Source organism: Alternaria ventricosa, assembly GCF_023758065.1.
Source record: "Alternaria ventricosa strain BMP 2768 chromosome Unknown scaffold_4, whole genome shotgun sequence".
NCBI lineage: Eukaryota > Fungi > Ascomycota > Dothideomycetes > Pleosporales > Pleosporaceae > Alternaria > Alternaria ventricosa.
Window position 1 is genome coordinate 1,482,587 of NW_026055684.1, and position 22,194 is coordinate 1,504,780.

At 52.3% G+C, this 22,194-nt stretch overlaps 8 protein-coding genes across 8 annotated transcripts; 3 read left to right on the forward strand and 5 right to left on the reverse strand.

Moving 5' to 3' along the window:
* Positions 1-534: 534 nt before the first annotated feature.
* On the reverse strand, positions 535-2,502 carry J4E93_003184 (uncharacterized protein; the record flags this gene model as incomplete). Its single annotated transcript, XM_049341124.1, has 1 exon — positions 535-2,502. One exon carries the CDS (start codon positions 2,500-2,502, stop codon positions 535-537), a length of 1,968 nt encoding a protein of 655 aa, XP_049202006.1.
* Positions 2,503-3,455: 953 nt separating this feature from the next.
* Positions 3,456-4,510, reverse strand: J4E93_003185 (uncharacterized protein; the record flags this gene model as incomplete). Its single annotated transcript, XM_049341125.1, has 4 exons — positions 3,456-3,815; positions 3,865-4,000; positions 4,061-4,433; positions 4,486-4,510. 4 exons carry the CDS (start codon positions 4,508-4,510, stop codon positions 3,456-3,458), a joined length of 894 nt encoding a protein of 297 aa, XP_049202007.1.
* Positions 4,511-4,727: 217 nt separating this feature from the next.
* Positions 4,728-5,675, reverse strand: J4E93_003186 (uncharacterized protein; the record flags this gene model as incomplete). The annotated part of the gene is made up of 2 exons (XM_049341126.1): positions 4,728-5,390; positions 5,445-5,675. The coding sequence occupies 2 exons, from the start codon at positions 5,673-5,675 to the stop codon at positions 4,728-4,730; spliced, it is 894 nt and encodes a 297-aa protein (XP_049202008.1).
* A 536-nt stretch (positions 5,676-6,211) lies between these two features.
* On the forward strand, positions 6,212-7,305 carry SPE3 (putrescine aminopropyltransferase; the record flags this gene model as incomplete). The annotated part of the gene is made up of 4 exons (XM_049341127.1): positions 6,212-6,242; positions 6,310-6,490; positions 6,542-6,930; positions 7,028-7,305. The coding sequence occupies 4 exons, from the start codon at positions 6,212-6,214 to the stop codon at positions 7,303-7,305; spliced, it is 879 nt and encodes a 292-aa protein (XP_049202009.1).
* Positions 7,306-8,989: 1,684 nt separating this feature from the next.
* On the forward strand, positions 8,990-10,933 carry J4E93_003188 (uncharacterized protein; the record flags this gene model as incomplete). The annotated part of the gene is made up of 1 exon (XM_049341128.1): positions 8,990-10,933. One exon carries the CDS (start codon positions 8,990-8,992, stop codon positions 10,931-10,933), a length of 1,944 nt encoding a protein of 647 aa, XP_049202010.1.
* A 3,039-nt stretch (positions 10,934-13,972) lies between these two features.
* Positions 13,973-15,107, reverse strand: J4E93_003189 (uncharacterized protein; the record flags this gene model as incomplete). Its single annotated transcript, XM_049341129.1, has 4 exons — positions 13,973-14,298; positions 14,354-14,735; positions 14,791-14,909; positions 14,939-15,107. The coding sequence occupies 4 exons, from the start codon at positions 15,105-15,107 to the stop codon at positions 13,973-13,975; spliced, it is 996 nt and encodes a 331-aa protein (XP_049202011.1).
* Positions 15,108-16,039: 932 nt separating this feature from the next.
* Positions 16,040-17,855, forward strand: J4E93_003190 (uncharacterized protein; the record flags this gene model as incomplete). The annotated part of the gene is made up of 3 exons (XM_049341130.1): positions 16,040-16,252; positions 16,313-17,026; positions 17,076-17,855. 3 exons carry the CDS (start codon positions 16,040-16,042, stop codon positions 17,853-17,855), a joined length of 1,707 nt encoding a protein of 568 aa, XP_049202012.1.
* A 380-nt stretch (positions 17,856-18,235) lies between these two features.
* Positions 18,236-19,653, reverse strand: J4E93_003191 (uncharacterized protein; the record flags this gene model as incomplete). The annotated part of the gene is made up of 5 exons (XM_049341131.1): positions 18,236-18,713; positions 18,769-18,865; positions 18,929-19,237; positions 19,291-19,314; positions 19,362-19,653. The coding sequence occupies 5 exons, from the start codon at positions 19,651-19,653 to the stop codon at positions 18,236-18,238; spliced, it is 1,200 nt and encodes a 399-aa protein (XP_049202013.1).
* Positions 19,654-22,194: the final 2,541 nt, after the last annotated feature.

The window sequence follows — 22,194 nt, forward strand, 5'->3', positions numbered from 1 at the left end:
CTGTGTATGCAAGGGTTTTGGTAGAAATTGCGCATGCCGTTGACCGCTCGGGCGTGGCGGCGCGGGCATGCGGATGTTCTAAGATTACCTATCTAATCGCTTCACGTGGATCTTGCGTATCTATCTGGATCCGCCTTTTTTCGCAGACGCGGGGCCGACGCGGTGTTTGTTCGCGCGATGTAGTGGTGATCTTAGTATTCTGGCGGCGTGCCTCAGGCTGAGTCTGAGGATAGTGGGCGGCCTTAACTAAGACCTCTCCAAACGGTCCCAAGGTCTTGCACGCTGACAGTACTGAAGATGCCCGCATGGACATGTTTGACTTCCAGCAGCTGACAAAACAGTTTGAGAAATGGCCTGTATGGTAGAGACCGTTGGCGCACATTGTTAGGGCTGAGATCCCGCTTCCGATTCTCAAAGCCTCGCGACAGCCTGCCAATACACAGTAGCTACTTGATTAGTCGTCGTACTGCCAGTCGTGCATTTTATGGATGCAGCTATCAACCAAGGAAGCACAACAAAAACGACACTTTACACCTAAAAGATATCAAGATCCTCAACCAGCACAGCAGACCCCTCCTTCCCTAATTCTTTTGTCATCTCACCATACATGATGCCATCCAGATAAGTCTCCCCAATAAGCTGGTATCCTCCTTTCTCAAGCGGCCGTAACACCGCGGGTACCTTACACCCCAGAAATACAACAACCTTATCCCCCGGCTCTACAGTAGAAGAACCAACCCCAAGATACCCTCCCTCAGTAGTATAAACAAACCTTTCGTAGCAAACCTGACCAGCGCTATGCTCAAGCGCAGTCCACAGCGGGTGAAACGGTGCTGGGACCGAGAAATCAAATTCGTGCCCTTCCTCTGAGGATCCCACACTCGACGCCTGCGCTTTGTTCTGTGCGTCTATCAGCCCAGCTTCAACATGCTCGTGCAGTTCCACGCCATCCAACTTCAGATTGCGCATACTGCGCCATGCACGCTCGAAACCTGACGCGCGCATGTAGAACGGGAGGGGAAGAGGGAGAGTGTTGTCAGCTTCGTACGGTGCCGTCGTATCCCTCAGCTCATGCCACCGTTTCGCGAAAATGGTGTTGAATTCCCGTGGAGGCGCGCCCCAAGCACCCATACGATTCGTGTGGGCAGTGACTGTCCTCAATAACGCTTCAAACGCACCGACCTGTGTTCCATACGCGTTCTTCTTACATTTCGACTGGCGGAGAGACGTCGGTCTGTCTGTCCACCACGGATCGCCTGCGACGCCATCAACCGTATCGACCACAAGTCCCTTACACCTGAGGAAGATACCGTCTTCCATCTTCTCGCTCGAAATCGTAGCAACAGCAGCCGCGCCACTCGCCGCATCAAAGAACGGCCACTGCTTCCCCGTGAAAAGCGAGCAGAGCATATATTGCGGTTTCGACGGCCCCCAATCGGGCAGCCATGACGGGAGTGCATATGCATATTTCGTCCGCGGTTGCATCCCCGCCAGACAAATGACATAAAGATCCTGCTTCTGCCGTATAAACTCCTTGAGGAACGTGAACCAGATATCCTCCGCCTGGGCATTATAATCCGGCGGACACAACTGCACCAACTCCATCCCAGAGAGTCCTATCTTGGCAAACAAATGATCCCTCGGATCCGTCGCATTCGTCAATCTCGTCATCTGCAGCGTCGCTAACGCGGAAAGCTGTTCTCCTTCTTGTAGTCTTCGGCGCAGACTCATGAGATTCCGCGCTGGATCGAGAACGCGGGGGTTGATATCCACGGCGCGCGTTAAAGCCGTCACGCGTTCGTTCTTCGAAGGCGTGAATTCCATGAAGATGAGGTGGTCGGCTGCTTCGAGGGCGTCAGCGGAGACGCGGCGCGTGCCGCAGATGAAGACTACGTCTTTTGCTAGCGCGAATTCTTGTACTATCCAGGCTCTTTTCCACCAGTTTCGCGCCATTAGGGCTCGGAGACCTTCCCATGTGGGGTATGTATCTGGGTGCATGCCTTCGTTTCCAAGCCATGGGCCGATGCCTTCTTCGTCAGAGCGACTGGCTAGATTGGCGAGGAAGTCCATGGCTAGATTACTCCCTTTCGCCGGCGGTCCCAGCCAAGCCCACACATTCGTTGCGTTGGAGAAGATTTGCCGCATGAGCGTGACTTGGACGTTGCGCTCTGGGATGTTGTTTTGGTCTATACATAGTGCGTCGGCCCAGATACACTGCGGGACCTCACGGCGAATAGACCGCAGTGCCTTGGCTAGATTCTGGTGCAGAAACGTCTCGTGTCCGTCCACATCCACAGACTCGAGTACATCGTTGCTGTCGTCATTGCCTTCAAGCTTGGACGCCCATGTATACGATAGTGCGGCGTAGGATGCTTCGGGGTTGTACACATTATCGTGGAAGACGTGCACTCTGAGTGGAGCTGTTATCGACACTGCAGGGATAAGGATGAGCAGCCGAAACTCGTCCTGAGCTAGAGGTCGGTATTCTAGTAGCGAAGACATGATGGGAGCCGCGGAGCTGGCGGTATGCTACTAGCCCTGGGATGGCGGTGGGTCATTGCTTCTAAACCCGGGTTGCTGGGAAGCTAGGTCTTTAAACTAGGTGGGCATGCGTGGTGTCGGCTGGCTGTTTGCGGGGTGAGGCTCAAGTGCTGACGGGCGTAAGTGGTGTGATGTCACAGATGTGTGTTACACGAGGGGCTGCCTACCTAGGTACATTCAGCCTTGTCAGTGTGGAAAGGTTATGGAACAAGACAGTAGATGAGGCTACAGATGTTGTGATTAGACACACTTTGTATTTTTCCGTTTGTCGACGTGGAGTGGATGGACTATGCTATCGTGACGTTTACCCCACAGTGACTGTGAAGGACCCTGGTACACGGGCCTTCCTGATATGGATTCGAGATATCATGCAAGGCTGAGGTATACCTACTTTCGCCCCCACACTCTGGTGTACAGCTGAGTTAGTCGAAGGACTCTAAGTGCTTTTGAATCGTCCCTCTTCTCTGTACCCGGAGGGATTCGTTGAGTAAATATCCAGGTAGCTTTGACAGCTGCTAGAGACAATAGTGACATGGGTAGACAGTAGCATGCTTGTATGGTATCCGGAATGTCAAAGGGGTGTAGAGATGACGATTGTCTGCACTGCAACCAATTCCGTTCCAAACTGTTGCATGTGCGTTACAGGCACCTGTTTGCAATGTCGTCTATTTGTTCTTATGATATTCCTGACTTTCATCATCGCTATCGGATGCCCACGTGCCGGCAGCCTCCAAGTCTTGCACCGTCGGATGCATCCACATATTCGTTATTTCTCGTTCCACAATCGTGGCATCCCGCTTATCCTAAGTAGCGCTGTCGAATGTTGTCTCTCCAGGCCTGATGTTGGGCTCAATAGCATCCACGTCTTGATACACCACTCCTGTAGACACCAAATGCGCAAAGGCGTCCTCCTCCTATGAAGCAACTTCAAACTTTGGTGTGTACTTTGCGGCGGCACTGGCAAATTCGGCCTTCTTGCTCGCCCAGTCTGCGACTGCCCTGTGCTGTGGGGCGGAGGTTTGCAGCTGTGACTTTAGTTGCTCAGTCTCTTCCTTCTTTCCGAGCAGTGTGTTGAGGACGATGAGGTTTGCGATTGTGTCGGCCGAGGTGCCGTCGATGGAAATGGCTTGTTGGAGAGCGGCTTCGGCTTCTGGGAGGCGGCCAAGGTGGATCTCCGATACGGCCTGTGCGACGAGCGAGTGTGGGGAGGTGGATTGAGCGGTTGTGGCTAGTTCTTCGAAGACGTAGAAAGCGGACTGGTACTTCTCGCCGCCCTGAGTGGTGTCAGTGTTATGGCATGTGACAGTCGATGTAGGGACTTACCTCGCGCATGCCAACCCAACTCTCGGCAATATTTACTAGCAGACTGTCTTGTGCCCATTTCCGTGCGCGCTGAGCCTCTTTTGCAGCCAGATCTGTGCGGTTTTGTTGGAGGTGGATTTGTACAATGAGTGCTACCCTTTTCGCATGTTAGCCATGATTCCTAGGATAGTCCACGCAGAGGGAATGTCCAACGTACGCATCCAAGCTGCCCTGGTGCTTGCTCAGTACATCAAGCGCAGCCTCTGTCTCGCCCGCCCTCTCCAAGACGATGCCCGCGCAAAGCTGCACCGTCAGGTTCTCCTGTCCGTGTTGCTCTGCCAGCTTCTTCGCCTGGTCCACTACGTCTTTGCCCTGCTCATAGTCTGCTAGTAGCTTTACTGCGACCAGATCTGGTGTCTTCTCAGATGCGAGCTCGCTGGAAACGGCTTGTGCTTGGCCCAGCGCAATTTGGCTGCGGAGTTTGAGGACGCGAACAGGCAGCGCGTTTGACGCGGAAAAGGACGACGTGTCGAAATCGAGGACTTGCTGGTAGGCGCCGGCATGGAAGGCCGAGTGGATGTTTATGAGCTCTGGACGGTCGTTAGCGGGGCTTGAGCTGGCGTGGCTGGCGATTTGACGAACCTCCTTCGGGCGAGTAGGGGTCCATGGTGAATGTATGTGTTAGGCGGGTTAATTGGGTGAGCGACAGGAAGATTTGGTATTAATGGGCTGTGGATTGGAGATGCAATGGTGTTGAAGCCAGATTGAGTCTGGCCTGTCTGCTCGGACCCTGGATGACGCTCATTGGCTGTTGCTCCGCAATCCCCATGTAGCAGCCACGATCATGTCTATCTATCCCAAATTCTACATCCACCGGAAACCATCTACACCCTACGTACAGTAAAGGTCATGAACCTTGTACCGGCAGGCACAAGCGTCGTCTTCATCCTCTTCGATAGATCTTCTTCACCAAGCACAGCTTCCGCCTTCCATTTCGTTCCAGTCTCCTCCCCGACCTGCTTCCACAAGCTCGCCCAGGACTCTGGATTGTGCCAAAAAGCAGTCTGCTCTTTCATGAGGTGTGAAAAGCTGCCGGCTTCAGGCTTGCCACCTTGGCGTCCAATGATGAGACTTCCAGCCACTGGCCTCAACAGTTGGACCACGCGCTTAGCTGCTTTGACCTGACCGTCCCAATCGAACAGGTGGAAGAACGAGGCGGCATTGATCATGTCGATCTTGCCGTCTACCTGCTTCAGCTCCGAGTTGACATCGAAGATGTCGGCTTCCATGAACTGTGTCTGCAGAGTTGACTTGTCGAGAAACAGATCATAGCCAAAGCCCCAGAAGTCTGTTTTGACATCGGACGCGTACGTGTTCTCGGAGGGCGCGCCGTTGTGGACCAGCTTGCGGATGTCCTGCCCCATACAACATCCAAGGTCGAGGAATTGCTCCCCCTCCTTGATGCGACTGAGGACTTCCTGGTAGGCTGGGTTCTTCTCGATGGAAAAGTTCAAGAAACCCCAATTTCCCAAGCAAGGATACGGGAACTACAAGATCGTCAGTGCAGCTCGCTCTTGTTATGTATGGCAGAATAGACTCACGACCGAGAATGCTTCATCTCTCACACGTTTGATGTGCGTGACGATGTCCGCTGGTCGTACTTTGCTGTACTTTTCAAACAGATCTCGCGTTTCCGGACTAGGCTCTTCCAATTCCTTCGTGTACCATGGCAGTAGCTCAGGGTCCTTCACATATGCCTTGGTCGCGACAACTTGCTCTACTCTGCTGCGCTCCTCCTGGGCTGGGTCTTGCACTGGGACAACTTCGGTCATGTTTGGGCCGCTTCTGAGTGATACCCAGTGGTAATGAAACTACGTGTTGATCTCATTGTGAGCGTTGCGTCCCGGCTCTTTATGCTCCTCCTATCTGCAGTCTACACCCATTTGCGTGTTAGTATGAACCTTGCACTTGCAGGCTGACGGCCGCCCTCGTTGTCAGCACTGCTTTAGCCACCCTCTACATCAACTCGGTGTCGCATCTGCGCCGTCTGCCCGCGAACATCACGCAAAAAAGGGACGTGGGATGGCAGTATGAAGTGCAGACGTGAGATGGAGATAATGCTACCCAATACAGATGCCTTGCGGCTGGACCTTCCCGGGATGATGGTGGGGGATGGCGGGGCAGGTACGGCGCGCGCGACCAGTGACGTGCATAGGCCTAGAAAATTGTGCCCAACGCAAACACCAGGAAAAACTCCGCCAACCTGAAGGTCCCCATATATATCCGGCGACAGCTCTGTCAATCTTCTGTTTACTCCCGTAGATCACCTTTACTCTATACACCTTTTTCCACCTACAAACCCTTCAAGATGCCTGCCATTGAACACCCTACCATCAAGGGTAAGTAAACTCGACTTTTACAGCAGTCATACAACCACACCCTTTGAATTACTGACATTCGGTATAGATGGCTGGTTCCGCGAGATCTCCGGCATGTGGCCCGGCCAGGCCATGACCCTCCAGGTCAAGGAGGTTCTTCACCACGAGAAGAGCAAGTACCAGGACGTCCTCATCTTCGAGTCGACCAACTACGGCACCGTCCTCGTCCTCGACAACGTCATCCAATGCACCGAGCGCGATGAGTTCTCGTACGTCACAACCGGATGGGAATACGCGGACAATGGTTAATAGTAGAGCAGATACCAGGAGATGATCACCCACTTGGCCATGAACGCCCACCCCAACCCCGAGAAGGTCTTGGTCATCGGCGGTGGTGACGGTGGTGTCCTCCGTGAGGTCGTCAAGCACGACTGTGTCAAGGAGGCTACCCTCTGCGACATCGACGAGGCTGTCATCCGCCTCTCCAAGCAATATCTCCCCGGCATGTCTGTCGGCTTCGAGCACCCCAAGACCACCACCATCGTCGGCGACGGCTTCAAGTTCCTCGAGGACAAGAAGGGCGAGTTCGACGTCATCATCACCGACTCCAGCGACCCAGAGGGTCCCGCCGAGGCTCTCTTCCAGAAGTCCTACTTCGAGTTGCTCAACGGTGCGCTCCGCGAAGGCGGTGTCATTACCACCCAAGGTTGTAAGCCCTCTCCTAGTCCACTCAGTTCACGTCCACTTTTCGACCGCCATGCGCCGGAAAGGTGCTGCTTTGGTCAATGGCTAACATTCTTGTATAGCCGAGAACCAATGGCTTCACATGCCCCTCATTGTCAACCTCAAGAAGGCTTGCAAGGAGGTCTTCCCCAACGTCGAGTACGGTTACACCACCATCCCCACCTACCCCTCCGGCCAGATCGGTTTCATGGTTTGCAGCAAGGACGCCAACCGCGACCTCAAGAAGCCCCTTCGCAGCTGGTCTACCGAAGAGGAGGAGCAGCTTTGCAGGTACTACAGCAAGGAGATCCACGAGGCGGCTTTCGTTCTGCCCACCTTTGCTCGCAAGGCTCTCCAATAAGCGTCTGGCTTGTCGAATTTCTTTTCGTTACGACCTCACTAGATACCACGATATGTGATGAATATCAAAAGACTGTAAAGTCATACCCAACGAAACATCGATACTTCCGACTGCATACGCTCAGGCATGATTCTTCTGCTAACTACTAACCTTCTACACCAAGCCGGCGACATGACAGCCACAAGCGCCTGGTTACTTCTTGCGCTTCGGACCGCACCCCACTTGCCAGCGCACAACAATGCGTCCAGCTTCCAGGACATCGGCAGTTGAGGCTCTCGTACGCTTAGTGAGAAATAGTGCCTGGGCAGGCTGTTATCATGCGCGAGTTTCAGCAACCAGCTTGAGCCCTGAGGCAAACACACAGTCGCTTGCCTGTGAGTGGACAGAAACGACACGGAGACGGGCCCTGCAACCATGTCGGTAGCGGTTATGAGCCCACTTCACCCAATGTTCCACGCGACATGTCCCGTACACGCTTGCCACATTTCCATCCCATGTCTTAGCCATGCGTGGCGTATGAGGTCTGTGGGCCATCGGTACTAACGGCAGCAATGTCATGCAGTCCGCAATCGCCCGGTAGACGTGTCAAAGAGGTCTACATTTAGCGAGGAGTCAGCTGTCTCGTCTAAAACTCTCCTGTACCAGATGAAGATTCGAAGCAACCGATTACTGTTGGCTGCGGACTAAGCCCCGTTGGGTCGTTTCGTCCTCCAAAAGATTTCGCTAGTACAGCCGACAGATGGCATAACTTTTGTGGTGATGCGATTCGTCCTGAATCACGATTACAATTCCCCTTGATTGTAGTACCCGCTGTGGCTTTGTAAACGACGTGTGGATCAAACACGGAGGGTGTCGGTATGATCCGATAACTGAGACCCGTCGGTGAGCGAGCGCTTCTCGACCATGAACCTCAGGGTCATCGAAGGATTCTGTCAATCCAGCGGTGTGGCCATGCTGTGGAGCGTGCCTGCGAAGACAGGATGACAGGAACTTCTGGGCCGTTGTGATCTGTGTCAAGATCGCGGTTTGGGGTGAAGCGTCGTTCTATGTTTGGCAGATGCTCCGGCGTGGACCCACGAGTTTGTGACACGCGAAGTGTCACAACGTTGCCGGCGGGCTAGCCGCTACAGATGGCGGAATCTTTGGTTTGAGGCTGGCGCATGGGATCGTGATGTGGCACTGCTCCATAATGGCGGTGGCAGAGATGTCATTGAGACGGAGAGTGAATATAGTAGGTGTCGCATCGTGCCTAATACCTGCCTCAAGCTGCACCACTGTCTTTCCCCCACCTGCGCCTTCGCTCTTTCGGCCACGACACCGTCGTGCACACTTCACGTCTTCTTCTTCTTCTTTTTTGTACAAGGTCGAGCCGGGCTCTTCCTTCAATATAATCTTTACTTCCACGACGGGTTACACGATCACCGTTAGCAGCCATCACACAACATTACGACTCGCGCCTATGCAGTAGTACAATCCCTCGCTTCCTTCCTCTCCTTTTCATTTTGCCTGGAGCATCTATTACCTTTGACCGAACCGTCTGGATACGTTCATCTTTCGCTGTACATACTTTGCGAACATACTTGCCGCCGCAACCGAATAACGACGCCAATTAATATCGCACTCGCCAACCTGCACACCAAGCGCGCTTAACGAAGCTCGATCACTAAGACAGAATCAAGCGACGATGTTATCGGCAACATACCAGAATGGGGAGCCGTTTAGTCCGGCCAAGGTTCATCCGCTCCTGTCCCCACAGGCGCCCAACTCAAGTTTCTCCGACCTTAACCCCGTCGATGCCGATGCCTCATTTAATAATCCCACCCGCCCAGAGTCTCCACAGCCTCCGCAGACCAGCGTCCACTGCCCCCAGGACGCGCCGTATAATGCATCGGTAGTAACGCAAGAAATTGGCGGTACGCCCGCTGCAACACAAGATCCAGCCAGTCTGACATCGGACGAATCCTCCCGCAACGACGACCCCACCGTTATCACCAAGTCCTCGTCCATCGAGAACCTCTCCGTCCTCCCGCGCGTGCCCTCTTTTGGCGAGCATCGCATCCGGAAGCACCGCAAGAACGCCTGCTCCATCGACTCTGCGATCCCCCGCCAGACCATTCTTAAGGCGTTGCAGTCTCGGCCACCACCATCATCGACGTCACAGTCCATGGACACCGCTATAATGGAGAGCGCAGGGAAGAGTGCGCGCTCAAAGAGCATCACGCACTCGCAACTCGCAAAGGCGCTCAACGAGCTGGAACTGCACTCGGCCGACCTTTCCGCCAGCAAGATGGCTGCGCTCGCATCACCATGCTTCTTCCACAAGAAGTTTGACAAGGCCGTGAACCTTGGAAAGGTCATGGAAGAGATGAGCGATGCCGAGGACGACACGATATCGCATTCGAGGCTCATGCAGACGGCGAACAGCGTCCGTGAGGTCTCGAAGCAGTTGCAGCGCCGACCCATCAAGATGACGGTGCGCAATGTCATGATTGTCACCAAGGCGCGCGATAACAACCTTGTATACCTCACGCGCGAATTGGCAGAATGGCTCATGACGACCTCCCGCTACGGCTCAGACGTGGGAGTGAATGTCTACGTAGACCACAAGCTGCGCAAGTCGAAGCGCTTCGACGCAGCCTCATTGTTGGCCAAGGACAAGCGCTACGAGAACATGCTCCGCTGGTGGACACCAGATCTATGCTGGGAAACCCCTGAGATCTTCGACCTTGTCCTCACTCTCGGTGGAGACGGCACCGTACTCTTCACCTCGTGGCTCTTCCAGCGTATCGTGCCACCGATTCTCTCCTTCTCGCTCGGCAGCCTCGGGTTCCTCACCAACTTTGAGTTCGCACAGTACAGGCCCGCGCTCGACAAGATCATGTGCGAAACGGGTATGCGCGTAAACCTGCGCATGCGCTTCACATGCACGGTATACCGGTACCAGAAGAACGCCGCGGCCCAAGGCTCACCATCGCACATTGAAGCCGAGCAATTCGAGGTCCTCAACGAGCTCGTCATCGACCGCGGCCCATCGCCCTACGTCTCGAACCTCGAGCTCTACGGCGACAACAACCTGCTGACCGTAGTCCAAGCCGACGGCGTCATCTTCTCCACGCCCACAGGCTCGACCGCCTACTCCCTCTCCGCAGGCGGCTCGCTCGTGCACCCAGACATCCCCGCCATCCTCCTCACCCCCATCTGCCCGCACACCCTCTCCTTCCGCCCCATGCTCCTCAACGACAGCATGCTCCTCCGCATCGCGGTCCCCCTCAAGTCGCGCGCAACCGCCTACTGCGCCTTCGACGGCAAGGGCCGCGTCGAGCTCCGCCAGGGCGACCACGTCACCATTGCCGCTTCCCAATACCCTTTCCCCACTGTCCTCTCCCAGCCCACAGAGTGGTTCGATAGCATCAGCCGCACGCTACGCTGGAACTCGCGCGGCGCGACACAGAAAGCGTGGGACGGTGACGAGGACGGCGAGGAAGCTGAGGAGGAGAAAGAACCGGATTTCGACATCGACTTTGACAATGACGACGTTGATCGCGATTCTGGATACAGTGCTGAGGGCAGCACGGTGGATGGCAGGGGGAGTCCGATGAGGAAGGGTGTTGTGCTGCCTTTCTTGTAGGCTTGTCATCCCCTTGCTTGCGAAAGAGGTGGATGTGTATATGACGGACAGGGGAACGTTGTCTATTCTCTTCCCACTGGTCATCCACTCACGCATCATCATTGCTGCTTGGGCGGGTCCCGGTGGTTTCCTTTTTGGTTGTGTATATGATGATCGTTTGGATAGACGTCAGTCACATAAGCATGCATCTTTCTACAGCATTTTTTCTTGTCATTCGCTTGCGTTGGTTTGTTGGTGAGCGTATATTGCGAGAGCTATGATATCCTTAGAAAGCATGTAGAGTCTGGTGGAAGTAGTAGATACTAGATAGTGGTGGTGATGAATGGAGAAGTGGTTGGTTTGGCGACTTTGCCTGCCTCCCTTTGGCTACAGCTTGTTCTTGTTCCTTTACTGCATGTCGCACTATGTCTTTTGAACATCTACCTGATTATCAAGCTTGTCTCTGAGCGCATCATCTACAAGCGCGTCCGCCAACCCGGCGGCCCAGCCAGTGTATGTAGATGGTATACACACTGAATCTCCGCGAACATCTCTTTTATACGCGATTACTACCATAGCCTGTGTGGGGGGATAGATTAGTAACATCCAAGCCGGTTCCTTCCGATGCGTCAAGGTTGGCGGAGTGTCTTCTCTGGAACCGTGGTACTACAACGGAAAACCGCAGAGAACCAGATGACTGTCACGACCGGATAAATATTATCCTGCTGCCTACATGGAATACATAAAAACTCTACAACCAGCTCACATACCCATAATCATCTCCCGAGGTCGTCTTAAGTATCAAAACAACCCAGTCTCATCATAATGTCGTTTCTTCTACCCATGATGCGCACACGCATCTTGAACGCCTCAAGACCACTTTCGCGACAAACGCGACTGGCGTGCTCTTCTGCAACGCCCGTCTCGAAACCCGTTGCAAAACACATCGTCCACAATCCAGCACTTCACTGCGCCACCTGCCCCTTCACAGCACACGAACGGGTCTACCTCAAAGCGCCTCTTACCGGAGGGCCATTCCTGCCAGACGACAAATTAGTCAAAGCGATAGAAAAATACTACCTCACACGGGCAGCCACCGCGCCAACAGACTACTCCGGCGCCGACAGCGAGAAAAACTACAATGCTCGTACCCAGAGCCTCGAAGCTGCCCGCCGCGAAAGGGCGGATTTGATAAAGAAACTCCTCATCAAGCAACTTGCTGCAAAACATGAGGTATCTGAGCGCGAGGCGAAACAGGTTGTACGGAGTCTGGTGCATGATGTTGAAAGCGTCCGCGAGCGGACGCAGCGGCAGGGACGGCGGGAGAAAGGGCAGAAGAAAGAGCAGAGAAAACAGAGGCTACCAGAAGGAGCTTCTCGGAACGGTCCTTCGTTTTTTGATCGTATGCTTGGCTTGTTACTTGGACTGGGTATCTTTGAATGGTTTCGGAATAATTATTTGGATTGCGATGAGCGAAGAGATGGAAGTAGGTCGTAATATGGACGTTGAATGAGACTACCAAGACATGGAAGTCGGTAAAGACGGTGTTCGTCGTGGGATTGGTTGGTAGACTTGCATTAATACACTTCACTCAAATACACTTTGGTCCTGGGTATGCCTGCGCTTGGTGAGCGTTGCAACTGCCCTCTCATAGTGACTGTAACTTCAATTTCTCTGTTCTACCCGTCTCCTATACCTAGACGTAGTCTATCATTTCCATTTATTTGCATCCCACATCCCAGTGTGTTCCTGGCAATGCATGGCTGGAGATTTGCTCAAATGTGAATATATCCATCCAATTGTAAAAGTCCAAAACGGCTGTCGTTGGTATAGTGAACCATCCAAAGTATCGCTGTGGACCAACCCGGGAGTTCTTAGGTACAGCAGCAACAGGGTCGTACTTCGCGTCCGCAACTTTCAGCAGATTGAGGTCAGGATCTTGTAGCACTTGGGCATCCGCTAACAGAAAGATGGTAGTACCCCAGTTGTTACGCTGTAGCCCCCTCATCGGTTGGCCCCCAATTCCTTCCCGATACACTTGCCGGAGGTCTTCCAGTGTCAATCCGTTCAAGGTAGTAGGAAGGGAGCGTGCATCAAGTCGAAACCAATCTCTTGCTTTCGTAACAGCGTCAGGCTTCTTATCCGCCTCCTCCAGTTCAGCGAGACCTTTTCCCACACCGTCGGCGATGGTTTCGAGCAGCTTCGTCCATTGCTCATCAGAGCCAGGGCCATAATATGTTCTGTAAATCGTGTAGCCCCAATGCTCCAGAAATTGTTCCATAAACTGTTTTTTATCCTCTTGCGACTTGTCATCCCAATCTTCAGGGTACGCGTGGAGCTGGTCAACTCTTGGGTACGTGTACAGGTGGTCGACGAACTTTGTGATTTGTTCCATAGTGGCGGGGAAAGTAGAGATGAGGGGTGGCTTGGGTAGTTGTGTACGTATGAGTGAGCGTTGGTAGACGTGCTTGGCTTGTGGAATGGCTGCGTAGGCAAAGGTGAAGTAGTAAATAAAGGCAATTTATTCAGCGCATTAAGACGCTAGTATAGGGTGGTATCTCCACCGCTGAGGCCTTGCGCTAGCATCAGATAGGTGAAGTGGTATGTGGCACGGTCGCTGCTGCCTGCGCAATTGTGATGTGGCTAGAAGGGTCTCGTAGTAGACGTCGTAGTAGTAGTGCGGCACTATGGGCGAAGCTTATGTACGAGGCTACTACATGCGCATGGCTGGGAAATCTGGCGAATGCCGCAGGTAACTGTGGGGCATACAGGAGACTTCTTGATGATCAAGAGTGGCAAATGCGTATGTGTTGGGCACACAGGGGACCTTTCGATGATTACTAGAGTAAAAATATATCTGTGTAGAGCATACGAGGACTTCTCGATGTCTAACGCAGTGAGGAATGTGCATACGAAGTCATGAACGTTGCTTACTGTGTTGAGGTGGAGTGAGGTGAACATGAGGGGAACTGGAAGTTTACGAAACTCCGGGACCTTACGTGAACACTAGAAAACATTGTGCTTGACAAAGATGGTACTCGTGCTACGGGTTTGATGGGATTAAAGCGCAATACCATGGAAGCTTGTACGCCTCACGCCCTTAATCTTGAAGAATTTGACGAGGTCGTTATCCCGCTTTTGCTCGAGCTCTTGGACGTCTTTACCTTGAAGCTCGTCGGAAACGCTTGAACCTAAGGCATCAATGCTATCCTGTGACCAGTCGAACTTGTGTTCCTGCATGTCCTCAACCCAGATTCGGCTTGCAGGTCCTAGATGCTCGAGAAGGTGCTTAAACCCTTCACTGCCACCGCCTCCTCCCATTGCATTCGCCAGGAATGGCCCAACCATGGCCCACCGAGGCCCCAGACTAGTAGTGACGCAAGCGTCTGGGCACCTATGGTCAGCAAACCAAGGAAGACATGGGGAAAACGAGAGACGCACCAAGGTCCTGGGCGGTGACTACACCACGAGCCACTAGGCTGTATGCCTCATTACAAAGGGCAGCTTGAAGACGGTTGGCGACAAAACCGGGTACTTCCTCTTTGATGTGAACAGGACGCCGTCCCACGGACTCGTAAAAGTCCATTGCATTCGAGATAGCTGACGCACTTGTGTTTGAATGTGGGACGACTTCTACAAGTGGCATGAGATGGGGTGGGTTGAACGGGTGGCCAATGAGTACTCGTTCAGGGTGCTGACATTGGCTGATGAATTTCGAGCTTGGAATTCCTGAAGATGAAGAGGCGATGACAACATCTGGTCGAACAGCCGCGTCGATCTCGGCAAGAAGTTTGGTTTTAAGATCTGTCCTTTCGGGCGCATTCTGTGCCATCCTATTAGCTGGTGAACTCGTAGAGCAGCTTATTATATACACTCACCTCTTGCAAAAAGTCCACGTCTTTGTAGTGTCTGCCTAGAGTCGCGCCTACAAACTGGTAGTTCGAAAGAGAAGCGCTGTATGGAGAGTCCGAATCAGCTTGTGGCACACCGGATGAGTCTAGTGTTGCAATTACTTATCATCAAGACCCATGGTCTCTAGCGCAGGCCAGATACTCTCCAAATAGGACGCCAGTTTCTCCTCTGCGCCAGGTGCCGGGTCTGCAACAATCACACGCAGGCCATGAGCGAGAAAGAGACCGGTCCACGATGCTCCAATCACGCCAGTGCCAACAATACCGACAGTACGAATGGACATATTCGAAAGATACCAGAGTTCCAATACTGCGAAGGATGGTTGGAAAGGTCTGTGAGGAAAGATCGGATGGTTACTTGATGGGGGTCATCGTCCCTTTAATGCGATCGCAGGAACTGAATCGACTTTGGTACGTATCGGCCGGGCTGTTACATGGAGGTGTACATGCAGATGGTGTGCCTACACGGTGAGGGCCGGGAAGCTGCGACCAGCGTTAGTACAGGCCTTTCTTTTTCGCACGAAGTTCAACAGCGTCAACATAGTATATCCGCTTAAATGACCTACTGAGGAGTATTGCTTGCAAATGAGCTGCAAGCAGAGTCGCATCGGATCTTCCCATGGCTCGCCCGAAAGGTCGGCCGAGTTTTGTTAAAGAGTTTACGACATCGCACGTTGCATCATGCAAGGTTTGGTCTCCAAACATCATCATCACTTGATAGTAGAACAGACTGAGCACCGTCCCAGCCAATCCATGGATGAGAGCCAATTGGCGGTGCCGAGGCAAGATGGACCGTTAGCCAATGGGACGTTGAGCCGGGAATGGGGCCCAACCGAGGCCAAAGCTCTTCACGTGGTTCGATCGGCTCCCCCGGGCCTCACCCAACGTGCCGATATTCTGTTCTGCAGGCGCAGCCTAGACGCTGCAGCTGGCATCAAGACTTCGACGTTCGAAGATGCTACTACCGTCTACGGGCGTAAGCCACAGCCGCCAATGGAATGTTACCCTTCCCAATACGACTGGTTGCGGATTCCCAGGTATCGTTACACACTGGTTCTTTCTCAAAAAAGCAGTTCATCCATACACTATAAATGTCATCAATGTCTACAGAATTCCTCCCTGAACATCCTTTTACTTCTCAGAGAAGCATTCTCTTCGTTTCCTTCACCACTTAGCTAGTATCAACGTTCTCCAAGCACGATTGTATACCCTCGTCATGGCTGTGCATCAAACGACAAAGGACACCTTTGGCCCTGGAACATTCGTTGATCGCGACTTCATTGGTGTGCCTGCCGATGCGAGTAGGCTGCTGAAACACCTGGCTGGTATCACACCTGGCTTCACGACTGAGGAGGCTGCCCTGAATGATGTCGAATTCTCTGGGGGAGAACTACCCATCATCCCAGGACCCTTGAAATCGCAGGTCTTTGTGCGTACTCATTCCTCACTAAACTTCAAAACTCACAATTTGCTCACTCTCTTTGCGTAGTCCGCCGTTCTACATGCCATGATCGGCATTGTTGCCAAAGAGATCAGCGCACTTAAAGGCATCCAAACGGGTAAAATTCACATCGACACTGACAAGTGTGGTCTGTACCCTGCCACCGTAGCCCTCGTCGACATCGACGGTAAAGGACTCGGTGATGTCAAGACCGATGGCACCCTTACAAAAGCCAGTCTGGATGTCGACAAGGGCTGCGTCAGCAAGAATCACATGTATATTCGCTCGTGGGCCATCTTCCCGACTCGGGATCCTCGCGTCTGGTATCAGGTAATGAGTAACCTCAACGCCCCAGCATTCTTCAGGGCCTACGATATCGACGGAGAAGCCCCCGTTGGCACCAGAGAAGAGGCATATGAGCTGATCAAATCCACCATCTCCAAGTATTCAGCCGCCGAACTTGACATAAAAAACATGGAGAACGGATTTTGCGGACAGACTTGCTTCACACCACAACACTGGGGAGAAACGTCGATGGGCAAGCGACTGGCTACGCATCCTTTGATCGACTACGCGCAGGTCAAGGGCACTTCGGCATTGCCACCCGTACCTTTTCCACAGACTGGTGATGCTCGCCCGTTGGCCGGCGTCAAGGTTGTTGAACTAGCCCGCGTGATCGCTGGTCCAGCAATGGGAGCGGCTCTTGCAGCCCTGGGTGCGGACGTCATCAAAGTTCAAAGCCCCGATCTCCCCGATCTGCAAGTACGAGGCGCTCTACGCTCTATAATTACATCGATCTGACATTCACTAGCCTTTGAGTATCACGCTTACCGCCGGTAAACGTACATATGCGTTGGATCTTCAGAAGGAGGACGACAGGCAAGCCTTGACTGACCTTATGGCGGATGCGGATGTAATAATCCAAGCGTTCAGGCTACGCTCTCTCGAGCGGAAGGGCTTCGGGCTACAGGACTTGGTCGAGATGTCGAGGCAACGTAACAAAGGAATCGTCTACATTGATCTCAATACCTATGGACCGGACGGCTACTACGCAGAACGCCCAGGATTCCAGCAGATTGCCGATGCCGCTTCTGGATGCTCTTATGTCTGTGGCAAAGCTTATGGATTCGAAGACGGTGTCAGTGTGCTCCCTGCTCTTCCCGTTGCCGACATGCTAGCTGGCGCGGTCGGTGTCGTCAACGTTCTCCTTGCTCTACGTGATCGCGCAACTAAGGGCGGATTGTATCACGCCACCTCAGTCCTAACGTCGGTGGATGTGATACAACTGGGAGAGGCATTTGGGTTGTATTCGCCGGATACAGTGAAGAGGATCCAGGACAAGTATGGCTTCAAACCCATGACACCAGACCTGCATGTGGAAGATCTTCTCTACATCCTTGGGGAGGCTTGGTCAAGCCATTCGGACCTTCTGCGCCGTGATGGATACATGATCACTTTCAACGATACGGCGTATGGCAAGAAGCACTCAATATTATCTCCGATCGTTCGGTTTGATAACGATGATGTCAGTCCTCGATGGAGCCATGGACCTGTAGGATATTGTGCGTCAAAGTACGAGACTTGGGCATGATCACGCGTTGGCGATATCGCTCGTTATCGTTACAATTAGATAAAACGACAATCTAGCCAGACTATGGAACACGATGGTCTTACCACTGCCATCCTCATCAAATGACCAAAATTGCTCCTCCTGTAGCGGCTGCACACCATATCCCAGCATCCTTGTGGTGGCACAACCCACTAGTTTCATTGAAGTTATGGACAAGTATACTGTAACCCTAAAGTAGGCTCAAAGCTGCCACAATTGGTACGGGTGACGGTGTCCTGGAGAGCCAGTCAATTGAAGGTATTTCTGTATGGCAATTCGCCGCGATGCGAATGTTTCCAAGGTCGAGTTGTATTGTAATCCTCATTGAAGCAAGTATTGCGAAGACATCAACAAAATCCAAATCACCAATGGCCCCTCTTATTTACGAGCACAGCCTCATCGTCAGTATGGTAACTCTCTGCGACCTCTGTCGCGCCGTCCAAGCTCTTCGTCTCCGGTTCTTCAATGACAATCACCGGTCGGTTCATCGCGCCATAGTTGTCCGTGTGCCCCTTCGAGATCTCCACCTCGACATGTGAAGGCCGTCGACTATCCTTTGGGGATAAACTGGGCTCTGAAGTCACGGTGTATTGTGTCGTGGCCTTGATGTTGCAGTCATAGGCATTGGCGGTCTTGCCGATGTTGCCGAGCTGGACGCTGCCCCGGGTGGAGGCGAAAGTATTGCTATAAGGTTCCGATGCATCGGTTGATGGGTCCTTGAATTCGTGTACTGCACCGGTGCGGTTGAAGTTCGAGATGGCGATGCGTCTAATCAGGTTGGCCATGGCCATTTCGATGTTGAGTTTGACGAGGTAGCACAGCGAGTGGAATTGGACGTAGCTGAGATGACGAATCGTTAAAACAGGACTAGACACAATGGTGAAGAGTGACTTACACAAAGGCTTTGGGAATAGCGGTAGCGGCGATAAGCATAACATCCATTAGAATCGACAGAACGATGATGCGCTGGTTAAATTGTACGATTTTGTTGTCTGAATGTAAGTATGACTGTCAGCACTAACCTTGTAGTGTAGCATGCGCATGAACTGGCTTACACTTTGTGAGACCGTTGCGGATCAAGTTGTTCTTCACCATTCTCAAGAAGTACCAGTTCAACGCCAAATCGATAATGAGGAATAGACACTTCTCAGTGCGATCCCAAGCCGCGCTGATGAACTCCCAATAGTGGCTTATTTGCATCCGGGCTGGGATCCAGATAATGAAGCCGCTGATAATGACTATCGTGATATAGACAGTTACTGCGATGAAGATGCGGTCGCCGTGCATGCGATTAACATCAATAACTCTGATGCGATTGACGATAATCTGGAAAAGAAGCATGACCTGAAAGCTCCAGAAAGTCACTATGCAGAATCAGTACAGTTGTGGTAGGATCAGTTTGATCAATGCGACTTACAAATTGCAAAGTAGAAAGCAAAACCTGTAAACTATCAGCATAGTGTCTTCGAGGGCGCGGATGATACTCACTCGCTGGAATGTGTTTCAGCACATGCAGGTAACCAACAAGACCCAACGCGAAACAAGCCCCTAGCTCCAACCAGGCCATCCATAAATAAGGACTTCGAATCGGAGTTTTTGCCAATTTGGTTTGGTGATAGATCTGCCACAAAGCGAGTATGACGTTTGCCAACGTGAGGGCCCATGGAATGGAAGCGACAAGGACATCAAGATTGGTGAATTCGTCTTCTGTGTAATCGGGTGAGATGAGTGGTCCCCAAGGCTCGCTCACGACACCGGGTCGGTAAGGATCGTTCAACATGGCGTGGACTGGAGGCGCTCTACTAGCAAATGAGTGTTGCTCGCGAACACGAGGCTGGACTGTGTGCTGCTCAAAACACAGATGCTGGCTCATGAGGCATAGTTAAAGGATCTTAAACACCATCTGCGGAGATGCTCCCGAGTTCATGGCTCCGACAAAGTTTAGCCATCCACGATCTTGATGGTATTTGTGGGCGGGAAGTTTAAACATGCACTATCATGATGCTACTTGTGGACGAGAATCGGCATATCGCCAACATAGCGTCGATCGGAACTACATCCGCTGCCACGTGCTGGAGAACGTCTAGAGCGTACTCTAGATAACTTTAAACTTTTGACGAATGCGAAAGTTCCTACGGTGTGCGACTCTGGTATTAGTGTAGAGATGGGACGTTGTCGGAATTCTCTCTTGATGTTTTCAACAGGGCAACAGATGACGACAGGTTAGTGTGGCTGGAGACTTTGGCTTGGGCAGTCGGCATTACCGTCACCGTCGAGTGAATGTCTACATTCCGACCCTACAACCTATCCTAAAGGTGCGCAATGGAAACGTCAGACAAGGTGTGTGATGGGGCGTGTCAGATATCCCTGACTGCCCTGGTTAATGGTAGTATTGCTGCAGCTGCAGCCTCCGTTACACTGCTCCTACCTTGAACGCTCGCCATTCACATGTCACTCGGCATCAAGAGGAAAGCCCGGCAACATGATATTTTCCCCAGCAGCCCAACGACATCATCATGCATTTTGCTAATTACTGCCCCCCTGAAAGTCTTTGTGGCTCAAAATCTACCAAAAAAGCAATTATCAGGTACACCATCGGACCCCCGAGGCGCACTACGGTGGCTCACGTCTCGGCCTGGCACTATCCGGGGTCTTCTTCCAGGACGCACGTCAACCCTGTCCGAATCAGTATGTGCCTGAAGTTTCACGTGGTAGAGACTCGCCAAAGGCAGCCCACTAACGTAGTGTGGCGCTGGAGCATGCGGGTAGACCCTGGAGAACAGTCCGCCTGTGGCTAATTCGTCATGAAACGATGGAGAAATGACCGGTGGCGTAATCGACTGGAAGTCGTTGAAGGACGCAGACTCCGGCTTCCGTCGCTAAACATTTGAGAACCCGTTAGCGGCCGTCTACCAGGACGCCAGAACGATGTACTCCCCCATATGGGCGCGGCATAAATCGCCGAAGGCTAGTGAAGGTAGGTGTAGACGCGTTCACTACCATCGCCAAATGCGTTCTTCGTGTTTCGTATTTCGTGTTTTCGTCAGACCCTGAGCGCCACCAAACTACTACTACTTGCTAAGGGTCTTTCGAAGTACGAAACACGACTGCACCTGGTGCTAATATACCTAGTCGTAGACCCGTTCACGAACCGTCTATTTGAATTTCTCATCTGTCTGTCAATCTCGTGAGTGGCTTTTAAGATAGGTAGGTCCAACTAAGTCAGTCCAGCGAAATCATCGACAACTTCATCGGCGTTTCGACATGCCTTCTTGAACCAGCCACGACAGAATTCTATCAGAGCTGGATATCGCAATCATACGGCATACCAAGGTTCCCATCTTAACAACCGGCCTAGACTAAACCCATGTCCTGACCAGATATAAAGGCGCACTCTATCCACCCTATAATGACAAATGTGGCAGTGCCGTCTTCACGATTGCAACATTGAACACAGATTCGCGATTTTGCAGACATGATGCGTTTTCTGAGATCTTTCGGCGCGGAGGAAACCCCACCCCAGTACATGAACGGCGCCAGCACGGAGCAAGCTCCATAGGGCGCTGGCTAAGGCTTTTTAGTATTTGAGAGAAAGAAGATGGTTTTGAAGTAGAAGAGAGGTCTGCGCAGAGAATAGGGCTTATACAGTGAGTCCCACTGACTTTGCCAGACTATGCTTCAAAGAGAAGTACCGTTCAGATCCATGGAATAGAGCTGAAATCATCGACTCTGGTGTATACATTATCCGGGCAGTGCTTCAAAAGGGTTTATATCAGTGCTGTTGCTGGTTTTGAAGGCGTGACATGGGAATGAACCGGCGGTGTTTTTGGAGCCAGCGGCCTCTCAACCTCTCTTCCAGTGGTGTGGTTTCGCAGGATAACCAGAAAGCCCTCCATGACTATTGCGCGGTTCAACTTGGAATCATGAACATTGAAACTAATCCTCTAAGACCAACCGCGCGCGCCACCACATGAAGAACTCCAAGTTGAGTTTTTCTTTTCCGACATGTTGAAGAATGTAACGACTGGTAAAGGCGAACCATGTGGGCTTGCAGACTTGATTTCGGATGCCGGTCAAGGAAGGGAACTGGAACTCTGAACAACATAGTGTATCTGCAAATGTATTTTTGGTTATGTCTTAGCTTTTCACTGAAGATGGTGTAAAGGAAGAGTTGATTGCACTTGCGGCAGCAAGACTCGTTATATACAGCCCGCACTAACAACAATATAGCTAGCGTATCTAACGTAACGTACTACAGTACTTTTAGAAGTAGTTAGAGGTACGTATAGCTTAATTCTTAAAGCTATACGTACAGCTGTAG